Below are 16,192 nucleotides of genomic sequence, written 5' to 3' on the forward strand. Positions count from 1 at the left end.
AAATGCCAGCATTCCCCAATAGCTTTACTCCAATATTGCTATGATCACCCACTAATACCCTGTGGATTTATTTACCAACCTGCAGCAAAGCTATGACTTCTGTTCGCTTTTGCCCTTGGATTTATAAAAGATGCAGTGTTGGGGTAGGGGTAGCCTTTTTGGTCTGTGTGAACATCACTCTCAGGGATGGTTCAGTACAAGGTTTGACAGTCCAGATCAATAGTGGCAAGGCCAGCTCCACTAAAACAAGCCCATCACAGCAGGAGCCACATATCATCTTATCAAAGTAGGCTGCAGCCAACCCTCCCACCAGCCAATACACCAATCAGAATAATACATCAAAGTCAAGGTGAAGCAATCTGCAGTATAGCGTTGTAGTGCCAGAGAAACCTGCAGGTTTGACTGCAGCAGCACACTAGCATGAGCAAATACAGGATGTTCCTTCAAAGATACACTATGCAGAAATGGTAATTACCTGGTTGCAAAAATTATAATAGTTCGCCTAATTTGAGATATGTGACAAAACAAGCGAGTATAGCGTAGAAAATCAATAATTGTACCAAATAGTGTTTTCAGCTGGTGTACAAAACCGAACGTAAAAGACGCAGAAAGGAAACTAACGGGAAGCATAGGAATAGCACACATCTACCGCTTCTTAGAAAAACCGAACAAAATTAGTGACAGAACTGATAAATCTCAGTTTATCAACTGGCTCGCTCTCAGAACCTAACCATTGAGCCTGGGGACGAGTCGGTCATAAAGTTTCACACTGCCTATTGTTTGATTGACAAGATACATTTATTTATAATACAGCCACAAATAAAGAGAAAAATCACAGAACAAACAGCTGGTGAGGTTGGGGTGCATTTTATATAAATAATAATTAAAACCCATTTTGGGGACTAAAACACCAAAACTAAAGATGCAAAAAAAAATCTAAAGCAAAGACATTCTCGAATAGTTATGCATCCTTGGCTTGTCTATAGTTCCCTTTTCTTTAGCCTGCATATGCCGTTAATGCATTTCTTATTAAATGATCATACTTATTACCGTTACAAATATTGTAGTTTATTGAAATGACCCATGTCATTCAATACACATCACAATGTGCGCTTTAATACAGAGTAACTGTAGGAGAAACAGTGTAGTAGTCTAAAACGAGCTACATTCATACAGTGAGGGGTGGGATTCCCAGTATGATCTGCAGAAGGGGGTAAGTCCTAGCCTCTTCTCCATTTCTCTCTGGAGCTTCACTTACGTTGTCAGACAGAAAATAACTAGTGAAATAAACCACTGTAGTGCATCATGTCCTGTTATTGCATGCTGCAGACCAGGCTGTCAAAACATTCATCACCCAAACGTCAGGGAGCCGGAAAATAGAGAACACAAACCTGAGGGAATCAAAGACCGACAATTAGCTACAATCATTTACAGTATTACTCAATGAGTTATCAGCACCCCTCAATTAAACATTTGCACAATACAGTAAAAGATGACTGAATAATAGAGGATTCACATAGTATTACAGTCTAAATAATGGAGGACTCACATAGTATTACAGTCTAAATAATGCAGGACTCACATTGTATTACAGTCTAAATAATGCAGGACTCGCATAGTATTACAGTCTAAATAATGGAGGACTCGCATAGTATTACAGTCTAAATAATGGAGGACTCGCATAGTATTACAGTCTAAATAATGGAGGACTCGCATAGTATTACAGTCTAAATAATGGAGGACTCGCATAGTATTACAGTCTAAATAATGGAGGACTCGCATAGTATTACAGTCTAAATAATGGAGGACTCGCATAGTATTACAGTCTAAATAATGGAGGATTCATATAGTATTACAGTCTAAATAATGGAGGATTCACATAGTATTACAGTCTAAAAGAACAATGGAACCAAGATTGTATGGATAGTATTCTGCATTGCTTCTCCACTCAGTTGGTGCTGTAAGCCTCTGTGGCCATTCGCAGTGAGTGGGAAATTATGTCATCTTCAATTTCATACAGTACTAAATATGCCAATAAAATCATTTCCCAGGGATACTGTATTATATAAATATTTTAACAAATGTGTTAAATGTGTTGCATATAGCACAAAACATGTTTGTTAGGAAGGGATATTCTTCAAATTAGCATCAGAATCCCCTATTGGCTCAGGAGATGTGTGACGGTTGCAATGCATTTGTATGAACCTGTTAACCAGGCAGGAGTGCATGATGGGATCCTTCATTTTTCCTTCAGAAAGAGGAATGTGAGGCAGGGGGAGTTTGTTAAAGAGTCAGAGCCCGTACTCAGCAATGACTCATCGGGAGAGAAAGAGAGAGAGGGAGACGGAGGGAGAAAGAGGGGAACCCACATGAATGAGCAGGTGCCTCGGGGGAACACAGAGAGAGGGGGGAAAATGGGAAGAGAGAAGCCTAGAAAGCAGATTATGCTGCATCTCCCTCCCACGCAGTCCGCCCACACACTCTTGCTCTCCATCCATACAGAGGAGAGCATCAGCGTCAGTCAGGGCTCTTCCAACCCAACCCCGTCCCTAGCACCATACGCTGCGTCAACCAGCCCAATCCTGCCTCTCCAATAACCAAGCCTTCCTCCCCTCTCCTCTCCCTCCCTGGAGACGCCACTCTACTGTTCGGCTCCATAATTAGACTCCTCAGGCCTGTGTTTTTTTTTACCTTGAGAGCAGCTTGGAAGATAATCAAGGCACACATGCGTAATTACACCAGGCAGACGTGTAGCCAGAATCTTACTTCCATTTGCTTTTTTGTATACAATTAGCTGTAGGTTTCAGGAGGAGATCAAAGGAGTATGTCATCTCAGTTAAATTGATAAAAATGTCATCTTACTTGGATTTAGTAGCATTATCATCTGAAGGTCACAGGGATGCCACAATGTCTAAACTACACCATATTGTACAGCTGTTAAACACTCCCCCAATGCCTCCTCCTACTCACCTGTCCAGTATATGTGTTCAGGGCTGGGGGTCCAGGGGCTGCCCTCATTGCTGCTTGCAGTTGGACAGCTTGCGGATGCGGCTGTAGGTGGACACTCCTTTGCGTGAGGGGTTGGAGGAGGAGGAGGAGGAGAGGCGTTCTGATCGGGACCTGGTCCTGCTGGTGGTTGGGTAGTGGTCCTGGTCTGTCTCCGTGCCGTTCACACATAGGGTCCTGAGCCCCAGCCCCAGCCCCGGCCCCACACAACCCCCCTGGTGCCCGTTCTGCTCCAGCCCATCCTCATGCACCCGACCTGAGGAGAGAACACAGAGAGGTTGGAAGTCAGTGGTCTAAGCTGACTCAGGGAAACATACACTGTCAGCCATCAGGTTAGACTCCTGGTGGAAGTCAGCTTTATGCACAGATCTGGGATCAGCTTACCCCCCCCCCAAACCATTAGGCGGAAATGAAAAAATGCCCTTAAATCATTGTCAGATAAGTATCTAGGTCTAGGAGGACGTTTTTCCTCCACACTGTTAGTAACAGGTCAGAGTGACCCGAGATAATGGGGGAGGTGAGCACTGAGCAGCCTTGAAGAAAGTTTGTTGACGGGCAAAAACTGTTGGGAGACCTTTATTAACATGTAAGCATATTTTTACTGTGTTCTTCAGCGGTTTGCATTTTTACAAAAGAGACTGTTCAGGGTCGCTCCCAATATAATTTTATTAGCAAATGTAGCATAGAAATAAAACACTGCATTCAAACATTGACAAGAATAGCACATTTGCACATATCCCAGAAAATGTCAAATATCTCACCTAAAGAGAATACATTTACTAATTAATGCTAAAGCGTTTCATGCCATTTCTTCTGTGGGTGAAACTCAGCACAAACCCAAAACAGCCTGCTTCATTTAAGATGCAGTTCTTCTAAAGTTGCAAAAGTCTTGCAAAACTAAGGTGAGGTGGGCTTTAGCTTAAGTAGTGACATTTGGGTCCGCTTGCCAAATCAACTCCTCCAGACACGAACAGTATTCTCACCAGTCCTGTTTTTTAGTCCAAGACTATGCTTCTATGTCCGAGAAACCCTCTGTAGAGTTAGGGCTGTTGCGGTGACAGTATTGCCACCACACCGGGAGTCATGACTGCAGTCAAAAACCACGTGACTCAAGAATGTGTTGGTAGTAGGCCTATCCAATTCACTAATGAACGTCAGGTTACTAATGGCCTGACACTCAGGGCTCTATTGTCCCTCTAACCACTCTGACGTTAATGCAAATGCAATCTAAAATCACATCAAACACTTATCAAAACAGTATCATGCTTTAAAAATAAATAAAAAACTCACCACTAGGCTACATTTTGTTACATCTGTGATTATCAATTTGAAGAAAGAAGTTCAACAACAGGTTGGATCTGAATGGAAAACATGGTTGTTTTAGATGTTGTTGTAGATGTTGTTTCAAAGCCAAACACAATGAAATGGACATCGCTTTCTAAGGTGATGATTCATTCAACAGGCCTTTAAGACATTGCATGTAGAACACCCATACGAATATCAGGGCTAATGCATATGCCTATATATGAGCCCAAGCCCGAAAGAAAAAAACAGAATTAAAAATGATTGAGCTGTTATACAATACATAGCCTACCACATGTTACGCAGTGGCGGTCAGTGTCGTTTAAGATAAGTGAGGACAAATGTTTTTTCATGAGCATGGCCTTATTTCTATTACAGCATATTGGATGACTGTCATTCATATTCCATTCACCCAGTTCAATGTAACATCGATAGGTTTAGGCTACTACAAGATACTCAAATTCTCCCTATACCCATCATGAGGTTGCCACAACCGAGCCTATGAATGAAAGTTTACAACGTAGGAGCACGCACACCAGGTCGAAAGAGAAATATGGAGGTCACACAGTGACAGACACATTATTAGACACATTATATACTGCCTTGCACAATCTTGCCTGCATCTAGCTTGCAAATTAATTTCGATTGGACAAATTTAGGCATTTTCATCCCGTTTTGTTTACTTCCGTTTAAGAAACGTTTTTCAACAGAATCGGTGGATGAATACACTCCTGATCATAGCAGCCACGTTGTATTCACTCTATGCACTCTTCTCTCACCTTTTCTCTTCATGTGTGGACAACACATGTGTGGACAACACATCAGCTGTATCATCAGCTGTATGTGACCAGGCATAAAAATAAATAAATAAACAAACACCTTTCCAAACCGAACAGCTACACAGCCTACATCAACGTTAGTGTACAGTCAGTAAGCGGTTACACCAGCGGGCCTCGTGGCAGTATATTTGTAATACCAAAAAGCTTACATTGTGTTGGAAAGTCAAAGCCAGTGAGCTAACATACACCCTGCTCAAACAGAGGGATTCCTTCAGTAGGCTAAACTACCTAGCTGCATTTGCTAGCTAGGTAACGTTAAGTGAAACTGAAAAAGAAATGAAATCTCTATTTCCCTCTTGCTTCTTCCTCATTTTTGTAAGGAATTCAATTTGTTCAACTATTGTCTTTACCTCTCTGAGTCAAATACTCACCACATTTTATACACTGCATTGCTAGCTAGCTGTAGCTTATGCTTTCAGTATTAGATTAATTATCTGATCCTTTGATTGGGTGGACAACATTTCAGTTCATGCTGCAAGTGCTCTGATAGGTGGGCGTAATTTCTCCAGAAGTTGTCATAATTATTGTGTAAATCTATGGAAGTGGGTGAGAACCATGAGCCTCCTAGGTTTTGTATTGAAAAACAAATGATAATCCCACTAAGAGCAAACCAGAAGGGATGCGTATCGCTGCAGAATGCTGTGGTAGACATGCTGGTTAAGTGTGCCTTGAATTCTAAATAAAATCACAGACCGAGTGTCACCAGCAAAGCGCCTCCACACCTCCTCCATGCTTCACGGTGGGAACCACACATGCAGAGAACATACGTTCACCTACTCTGCGTCTCACAAAGACAGCGGTTGAAACCAAAAATTGCAAAAAAAGGCTTCCACCGGTCTACCGTCCATTGCTCGTGTTTCTTGGCGCAAGCCTCTTCTTCTGATTGGTATCTTTTTGTAGTGGCCTCTTTGCAGAAATTTGACCATGAAGGCCTGATTCACGCAGTTGATGTAGAGACGTGTCTAAAATATATTCACATAATTTTCCTTCCTCATGATGCCATCCATTTTGTAAAGTTCACCAGTCCCTTCTGCAGAAAAGCACCCCAACAACATGGTGCTGCCACACCCATGCTTCACCCATGTTCTTCAGTTTACAATCCTCACCCATTTTCCTCCCAACATAACAATGGTCCTTATGGCCAAACAGACCAGAGGACATTTCTACAAAAAGCGCAATCTTTGTCCCCATGTGCAGTTGCAAACAATAGTCTGGCTTTTTTATGGCGGTTTTGGCGCAGTGGCTTCTTCCTTGCTGAGCGGCCTTTCAGGTTGTCGATATAGAACTTGTTTTACTGTGGATATAGATACTTTTGTACCCGTTTCCTCCAGCATCTTCACAAAGTCCTTTGCTGTTGTTCTGGGATTGGCACATTTCACACCAAAGTACGTTCATCTCTAGGAGGCAGAACGCGTCTCCTTCCTGAGCGGTATGACGGCTGCATGGTCCCATGGTGTTTATACTTGCATACTATTGTTTGTACAGATGAACGTGGTACCTTCAGGCGTTTGGAAATTGCTCCCAAGGATGAACCAAACTTGTGAAGGTCTACACATTTTTTTTCTGTGAATTATAAGTGAAATAATCTGTCTAAACACATTTTTGGAAGAATGACTTGTGTCATGCACAAAGTAAGTGTCCTAACCAAACTGCCAAAACTATAGTTTGTTAAGAAATTGGTGGAGTGGTTGAAAAATGAGTTTAAATTGACTCCAACCTCAACTGTATGTATAGATAGAAAGATCACATTTACATAAGTATTCAGACCCTTTACTCAGTACTTTGTTGATGCAACTTTGGCAGCGACTACAGCCTAGAGTCTCTTGGGTATGACGCTACAAGCTTAGCACACCTGTATTTGAGGAGTTCCTCCCAATCTTGTCTGCAGATCCTCTTCGAGCACTGTCAAGTTGGTTGGAGAGCGTTGCTGCACAGCTATTTTCAGGTCTCTCCAGAGATATTAGATTGAGTTCATGTCCAGGCTCTGGCTGGGCCACTCAAGGACATTCAGAGACTTGTCCCAAAGTCACTCCTGCATTGTCTAAGCTGTGTGCTTAGGGTCGTTGTCCTGTTGGAAGGTGAACCTTCACCCCAGTTTGAGGTCCTGAGCGCTTTGGAGCAGGTTTTCATCAAGGATCTCTGTACTTTGCTCCGTTCATCTTTCTCTCGATCCTGACTGGTATACCAGTCCCTACTGCTGGAAAACACCCCCACAGCATGATGCTGCCACCACCATGCTTTAACGTAGGTTTCCTCCAGACGTGACACTTGGCATTCAGGCCAAATAGTTCAATCTTGAGTTCAACAGACCAGAGAATCTTGTTTCTCATGGTCTGTGTCCTTGAGGTGCCTTTTGGCAAACTCCAAGCGGGCTGTCATGTTCTTTTTACTCTAGAGTGGCTTCCGTCTGGCCACTCAACCATAAAGGCCTGATTGGTGGAGTGCTGCAGAGATGGTTGTCCTTCTGGAAGGTTCTCCCATCTCCACAGAGGAACTCTAGAGCTCTGTCAGAGTGACCATTCGGTTCTTGGTCACCTCCCTGACCAAGGCCCTTCTTCCCAGATTGCCTAGTTAGGATGTTTGTACAGAACTTGTCAACTTAAATAGATTGTCATAAGGTAAGAAATGTTTGCTGCCATCTCAGATGATGCAAATACTTGAGTTTCTTGTCTGAACTGGTTTCGCTTCATTATAGAGAGCAGAACATGACATCTCTCAGTGATATGTTGCTCCAGGAACCAAGATAAAGTGTGCAACAGGTTAGTAAAACACACAAGTTGAAAAAGGAAAAGAAAACTAAATTGTCTCAAAGCAAACTACATGACATTAATAATCATTAATCATGACCTTTCATGAATGGGGTGATGAAGTCACCCTGATTTATGCACACAGGTTCACCAGGCAAAAGATGACTAAAACCCCGGTCATAAACGACAATCATCACCATAATTAACCACAATTGACATCTGCACATTATTAGACTTGTTCAATCAGAAATCAAAGTGCTTCCGGCACTCTCGGTAATTGAACACCAGCTAAATGAAGTCTGACTGGGCCCTCGCTCTCCCTCTAAACCCCCTGTGAAGCTGTCGACACTGGGCTTACTGATTAGCCTGGGCCATAAATATGTAATCAAAGGCAGCACAGCGACACCGGGCTCGCTCTCATTAACCTCCCCCTCACAGCACCTCTCCTCCCCTTTACTCCAACAATGGCTAACCTGTGAAGACCTGTGCCTGTCACCCCCTTTCTGACAACAGCAAAGGTGACAAAAGAACAGGTAGAATCATAGTGTCAGAGCATAAAGAGGGAGGAGAGAAAGAGTGCATATACAGTGCAAGTGACTTAACGAACTGCAGTAGGATGACTCACCTAGTTGCCATGGCAACTTAAACACTCGCTACTCTCTAATCGGCGATTTTGAACTGCTGCTCATGGAGCCGGCGAGCGGAGAGAGGGGGGTGTTTATGTTTCCGGAAAGAATACGTGGTGGTGGTGTGTGTGTGAGTATGCACAAAATGAGCACAAGGCTGACGCCGGGGTCACAAACTAGGACATTTGATGTCAAATACACCCCAGGCCATACATACACCTCCCTCTCTTTCTCTAAAACACCTCACCTCTCTAATGCAGTCAAGCTGTGCTCCCTCTATAATGGGTTGCATTGTTGCACAGTATGAATGGGTGCTGCTGGGGTGGTTTCTATGCACTAAATGAGTAGCAACCATGTACTACGCATCCCTATACACATACAAATCCTTTAGGAGTTCCTAAATTGCTTAAGAATGCTTCAACCGTAAGAGGAATAGAGAGAGAAAGAGAGAGAGAGAGAAAATACAGAAGTGAGTGGTGTGCAGTATAGGAGGCTCAGACTGGGGGCAAGAAAAAAAACAGACTACTACTATATGACAGATAGAAATGTTCATTAGAATTGACACCGTTGTTCCCCTACACACTCACACGGTTGTTCACCTTTCTCGCAAATCAGCCTCCCAACAGGCATTGCCACGCTGTGATTCCGGTTATTTTAAAGCCCTATTTTCCAAATTTAAACAGCTCCAGCATGGCAGAGAGCAAACAACAGACTCCGATGAGTGAGGGGGAAAAAAAAAATTAAAATCTGGTCCGATACCTATTTTTGGGGGGACAAACTTACCGATACTGACATATCTGCTGATATTCTATTTTATGTCAGAGAAATTAAAAAGTGTATGTTTTCCACACGGAATTCTTATAAATTGCCATCCAAAACCAGCAATTGTCCAATAAATATTCTTCAAATGTTGATTTCTTACATTGTGAAATTAATAACATGAGAATGACTGCAAGTGTTCAGATAAGCATAAGATTCGCTTTTTTCATCCTATTTATTAAATATTGGTTATCGGTGGATTTATCGTCCGATACAGGAAATAAAAGGCCAATATTGGCAGATTATGTCGGTGAACCGATATATCGGTCGGACTCTTAAGGGTAGTGGGTATAATTTCGCAAAATATCCTCCACAGGACACCCAAGAGGAAGCAATGGTGAATCAAATCAAAAATACAAATAATATTTTTGTGCTTCCCTTTGAAGAGGAGAGTAGGGAATAAAATGTACTCTGAACATAAACAAGATTCCGGTTTAAATTGACTTAACTTTAATTGGAAACACACAATGCACAAGAAGCCAAGGCAGACAAATCACTTAATAAAAGACTGCCAGGAAATAGTGAATTGAAAGGAAAAAAATTTAAAGAATGATGGATACCCTCTCTGCATGCTGTCCTCATGTAATTGGGTATGGACCGATTGGAAACATTGCCACAGTTCAAACAAGCCCATAAAGGTCTATTGTGGAAAGATAAATAATGTAATCTCCTTGAAAACCAATATAATAAAAAAAAAGCTAATGAAAACAATTTCCATCCCTTCTTATCTCTAAGAAGACAGAATGGCTAGGAATGGCTGATTTAGTGTTTTGAACTTCACAGTGGTTATAAGAGAGGAGGCGATTTGGCCAATCTTCTATATTATGACTCAGGTAGGCGAATCACTGCAGTCAATAGGAAAAAGTAAAACATTAACCCAAAACTAACCCATACTAGAATGAGTCATTAAAAACAGGCAAATAGCTGTGTGGTCTTATCACGGCATCTATCAAATGTACTGCTATCAGTTAACAAATCAGAACACAGGGACACAGGAACAATCCGATTTCAGATTAGATTCCTAGATGCCATACAATCTAATCTTCACTGTTCCCATCTTATCTTTTGATATAATATGCCTTTTTGTATTAATTCAATACTGGATCCCTGTCGCTTTGAGTGAAACGCATAGTTGCTATAGCCTTGAAATACAGAGTGTGTAATGTATCCTACATCACAGCCGGTGCCTAGGGCTTTAACAGTGGGCCAAGAATGACTATACCGTGTCTCTAACCGGACCCACGACACCAACAGCATGCAGTAATTAGCAGAGGTAGGCGAGGACTTATTGAGCGCTTCTAGCACCTTATGTTACAACATTTGTACAAGACAGCAAATATAAGTCTACCTTCAGGCATTAGCTACTGCTATACTATATTACTATGACAAACTGTTAGAATGTGAGAAATTACCAATGCTAAACCAATGTCCTCAATGCAAAAGGTAAATATATCAATAATCCATATAAATATGTGCACATCACAGAAAGTTACAGACAGAGAGAAAAATAGTTCTACTAAGGACAGTGGAAATGAACCCAACAACCAAGTCCATGGACATTCTCAGAGCATGAGGTACTCAACTTCATCTGCTCCCTCCTCTTCCAGACTCCTCTCAGCGATGACCTTGTCCAATCACTAATCTCAGCCGGGGCAAAGTGACTTACTGGTCCATAGTAGCAGCCAGCCCACACTCACTGGGCTGATGCAATTACAGATAGACTGACCAGCTCTTCCGGAGAGATGGACGGACTCACTCACTCGACAGTATATAGATAACACCTGGGACAATTCAATATCCTCCTGAGGACAGATCTGGGATGATCATCTAATCCAGGGCTCTCCAACCCTGTACCCGAAGAGCTACCATCCTGTAGGTCTTCGATCAAACCCTAATCTACCCATCCAAACCTAATAATTACCTGGTTGACAAGCTGAATCGGGATAGTTAAAACAGCAAAAAAATCAAACTACAGGTGGATTGCTCTCCAGGAACAGGGATGGAGAGCCCTGTTCTAATCAAATAACGGCGACAGAGGGGGTGGCATCGATTTGGAGGTGGAGGGTCTGGGGCGGTGTGTTACAGCGTCATCGGACTGAGCTTTTTTTTTTTTTTTTTGTGTAAATATTTGTATGAACATAACATGTTCAATTTGCTGAAAATAAATGCAGTTGACGGTGAGAGGATGTTTTTTTTTTTTTGCTGAGATTATATATATATATATATATATATAAAACTAAGCAAAAAAATAATTAAAACATCCTCTCACCGTCAACTGTATTTATTTTCAGCAAACTTAACATGTGTAAATATTTGTATGAACATAACAAGATTCAACAACAGGCATAAACGGAACAAGTTACACAGACATGTGACTGGGGGGGTTCAAAATCAAAAGTAACAGTCAGTATTTGGTGTGGCCACCAGCTGCATTAAGTACTGCAGTGCATCTCCTCCTCATGGACTGCACCAGATTCGTCAGTTCTTTCTGTGATATGTTACCCCACTCTTCCACCAAGGCACCTGCAAGTTCACAGACATGTCTGAGGGGGGGGGGGGGATGGCCCAAGCCCAAGCCCAAGCCCTCCAATCCAACAGGTCCCAGACCTGAGATCCAGGCTCTTCACTGGCCATGGCAGAACACTGACATTCCTGTCTTGCAGGAAATCACGCACAGAACAAGCAGTATGGCTGGTGGCATTGTCATGCTGGAGGGTCATGTCAGGATGAGCCTGCGAGAAGGGTACCACATGAGGGAGGAGGATGTCTTCCCTGTAACACACAGCATTGAGATTGCCTGCAATGACAACAAGCTCAGTCCGATGATGCTGTGACACACCGCCCCAGACCATGACGGACCCTCCACCTCCAAATCGATCCCACTCCAGAGTACAGGCCTCGGTGTAACGCTCATTCCTTCGATGATACACAAATCTGACCATCACCCCTGGTGAGACAATTCCGCAACTCGTCGGTGAAGAGCACTTTTTGTCAGTCCTGTCTGGTCCAGTGGCGGTGGGTTTGTGCCCATAACCGACGTTGTTGCCGGTGATGTCTGGTGAGGACCTGCCTTACAACAGGCTTACAAGCCCTCAGTCCAGCCTCTCTCAAGCATGGGAAGCAGTGTTAGGTATGAAAGGACAGGGTACTGAAAAAGGGACGTTTCTTTTTTTGATGGGTTTAAAAAATATATATAAAATAAAAAAATAAAATCTCCCATCGTTTCAAATGACCGAAAAGAGCTTCTAGACATCAAAACAGTGATTACTAAACTCGTCAGATGTGGTAGGGCTTGCAAACTATCCCAGATTACAAAGGGAAACAGAGCCGCGAGCTTCCCAGTGACACAAGCCTACCAGACTAACTAAATGCCTTCTATGCTTGCTTCAAGGTAACCAACACTGAACCATGCATGAGAGCACCAGCTGTTCCGGATGACTGTGTGATCACGCTCTCCATAGCCGATGTGAATAAGTCCTTTAAACAAGTTAACATTCACAAGGCCGCAGGGTCAGACAGATTACCAGGATGTGTACTCCGAGCATGCGCTGACCAACTGGCAAGTGTCTTGACATTTTCAACCTAACCCTGACCTAGTCTGTAATACCTACATGTTTCAAGCAGACCACCATAGTCCCCGTGCCCAAGAACACTGTCTAAATTACTAATCACCTGTAGCAATCCCATCTACAGTCATGAAATGCTTTGAAAGGATGGTCATGGCCCATATCAACACCATCATCCCAGACACCCTGGACCCACTCAAATTCGCATACCTACCCAACAGATCCACAGATGACGCCATCTCTATCGTACGCCACACTGCCCATTCCCACCTGGACAAAAATAACACCTACATGTGAATGCTGTTCATTGACTACAGCTCAGCGTTCAACACCATAGTGCCCTCCAAGCTCACTACTAAGGACCCTGGGATTAAACTCCCTCTGCAATTGGATAATAGAATTTGACAGGATGCTGAGGCTAGGCAACAACACATTCGCAGCGCTGACCCTCAAACCCAATCAATCACCTAACCTCAGGGCCGTGTGCTTAGCCCCCTCCTGCAGTCCCTGTTCGCCCACGACTGTGTGGCCGCACATGACTCCAACACCATCATTAACTTTGCTGACAACACAACGGGAGTAGAACTGATCACTGACGATGATGAGACAGCCTTCAGGGAGGTCAGAGACCTGGCAGTGTGATGCCAGAACAACAACCTCTCCCTCAACACCAGCAAGACAAAATTTGCTTATTGTGGACTACAGGAAACAAAAGGCAAAGCACACCCCCATTTACATCGACAGGACAAGTAATGGAGACAATCAAGAGCTTCAAGTTCCCCCGTGTTCACATCACTAAGGACCAATCATGGCCCAAACACACCAACACAGTCGCAAAGAGGGCACGACAATGCCTCTTCCCCCTCAGGAGGCTGAAAAGATTTGTCATAGGCCCTCGAATCCTCAAAAGTTCTACAACTGCACCATTAAGAGCATCTTGAATGGCTGCACCAGCGCTTGGTATGGCAACTGCTCGGCATCCGACCGCAAGGTGCTACAGAGGGTAATGCGTATGGCCCAATACATCACTGGGGCCGAACTCCCTGCCATCCAGGACCTCTATAGGAGGCAGTGTCAGAGGAAGCCCTAAAAAATGGTCAAAGTCAGTCTGTTCGCTCTGCTACTGCACAGCAAGTGGTACCGGAGCGCCAAGTCTGGTACAAAAAGGCTTCTACCCCAAAGCCATAAGACTGCTGAACAGTTAACCAAACGGCTACCCGGACTTTCTGCTTTTCACCCCTTACCTACATAGTACTTTTTTTCATAACTCCACAAAACATTGACATTTGTGTCATGGTGTGGGTCCTTAGTAGGTCGTAGTGCAGTGCACAATGTCAGCAGCATTCCCTTGGCTCCACCAGACCTGGCGGTCTCCTCTCCTGCACTAGATATGCGTCTGGCTACTGGTTACATCAGATTATTATGAAAGAGAAATGGGAGGACGAGGAAAAAACAAATGGAGACAGAACAGAACGAAATCCACAGACAATCAACTCCCATTACCATCTAGTCTACCCAGAGATGACTAATTACTAAATCAGGCTGGATAGAAGCCACTTCCTCCCCTGTGTGTGTGTCTGTGGATTTGTGACAAGAACAAAAGGTGGCAGAGAGAGAAAGAGGTCCTCCTTTTTCTGTAGTCCACAATCATCTCTTTAGTCTTGGTTACGTTGAGGAATAGGTTGTTATTCTGGAACCACCCGGCCAGGTTTCTGACCTCCTCCCTATAGGCTGTCTCGTCGTTGATCAGGCTGTTGTGTCGTCTGCAAACTTAATGATGGTGTTGGAGTCGTGCCTGGCCATGCAGTCGTGGGTGAACAGGGAGTACAGGAGGGAACTGAGCACGCACACCTGGGGGGCTCCAGTGTTGAGGATCAGCGTGGCAGATGTGTTGCTACCTACCCGCACCACCTGGGGACGGCCCGTCGGGAAGTCCAGGATCCAGTTGCAGAGGGAGGTGTTTAGTCCCAGGATCCTTAGCTTAGTGATGAGCTTTGAGGGCACTATGGTGTTGAACGCTGAGCTGTAGTCAATGAATAGCATTCTCATGTAGGTGTTCCTTTTGTCCAGGTTGGAAAGGGCAATAGAGTGCAATAGAGATCGTCTGTGGATCTGTTTGGGCGGTATGCAAATTGGAGTGGGTCTAGGGTTTCTGGGATAATGGTGTTGATGTGAGGCATTACCAGCCTTTCAAAGCACTTCATGGCTACGGACATGAGTGCTACTTTGTGTTCTTGGGCACAGGGACTATGGTGGTCTGCTTGAAACATGTTGGTATTATAGACTCAAATCAGGGACATGTTTAAAATGTCAGTGAAGACACCTGCCAGTTGGTCAGCACATGCCTGGAGCACACATCCTGGTAATCCATCTGGCCCCGCACTCTTGTGTATGTTGACCTGTTTAAAAGGTCTTACTCACGTCGGCTACGGAGAGTGTGGACACAGTCATCAGGAACAGCTGATGCTCTCATGCATGCCTCAGTGTTGCTTGCCTTGAAACGAGCATATTAGTGATTTAGCTCGTATGGCAGGCTCATGTCACTAGGCAGCTTGCGGCTGTGCTTCCCTTTGTAGTCTGTAATAGTTTGCAAGCCCTGCCTCATAAGACAAGTGTCGGAGCCGGTGTAATACAATTCAATCTTAGCTCTATATTGACGCTTTGCCTGTTTGATGGTTCGTCGCAGGACATAGCAGGATTTCTTGTAAGCTCCTGGGTTAGAGTCCCGCACCTTGAAAGCGACAGCTCTGCCCTTTAGCTCAGTGCAAATGTTGCCTGTAATCCATGGCTTCTGGTTGGGGTATGTACATACAGTCACTGTGGGGACGACGTCCTCGATGCACTTATTGATAAAGCCAGTGACTGATGTGGTGTACTCCTCAATGCCATCGGAAGAAACCCAGAACATGTTCCAGTCTGTGATAACAAAACAGTCCTGTAGTTTGGCATCTGCTTCATCTGACCACTTTTTTATAGACCGAGTCACTGGTGCTTCCTGCTTTAATTTTTGCTTGTAAGCCGGAATCAGGAGGATAGAGTTGTGGTAGGATTTACCAAATGGAGGGTGAGGGAGAGCTTTGTACGAGTCTCTGTGTGTGGAGTACAGGTGATCTAGAATCGTTTTCCCTCTGCTTGCACATTTAACATGTTGATAGAAATGTGGTAGAACTGATTTAAGTTTTCCTGCATTAAAATCTCCGGGCCACTAGGATCGCCGCCTCTGGGTGAGTGGTTTCCTGTTTGCTTATTTCCTTATACAGCAGACTGAGTGCGGTCTTAGTGCCAGC

General features: G+C 43.9%; 1 protein-coding gene across 1 annotated transcript in view; it reads right to left on the minus strand.

Annotated features, from left to right (window-relative positions):
- Window positions 1-776: 776 nt before the first annotated feature.
- LOC110524266 (serine/threonine-protein kinase STK11) overlaps window positions 777-16,192 on the minus strand; it is a 112,956-nt gene continuing 97,540 nt past the window's right edge. The window contains exons 10-11 of the mRNA XM_021603756.2: window positions 2,971-3,262; window positions 777-1,391 (exon numbers count right to left, since the gene is read on the minus strand). Coding sequence (XP_021459431.2) covers window positions 3,015-3,262 — 248 coding nt within the window. The 3' untranslated portion in view covers window positions 777-1,391; window positions 2,971-3,014. The remainder of the gene's footprint in view (window positions 1,392-2,970; window positions 3,263-16,192) is intronic.

This window comes from Oncorhynchus mykiss, chromosome 5 (genome assembly GCF_013265735.2).
Source record: "Oncorhynchus mykiss isolate Arlee chromosome 5, USDA_OmykA_1.1, whole genome shotgun sequence".
Classification (NCBI taxonomy): domain Eukaryota; kingdom Metazoa; phylum Chordata; class Actinopteri; order Salmoniformes; family Salmonidae; genus Oncorhynchus; species Oncorhynchus mykiss.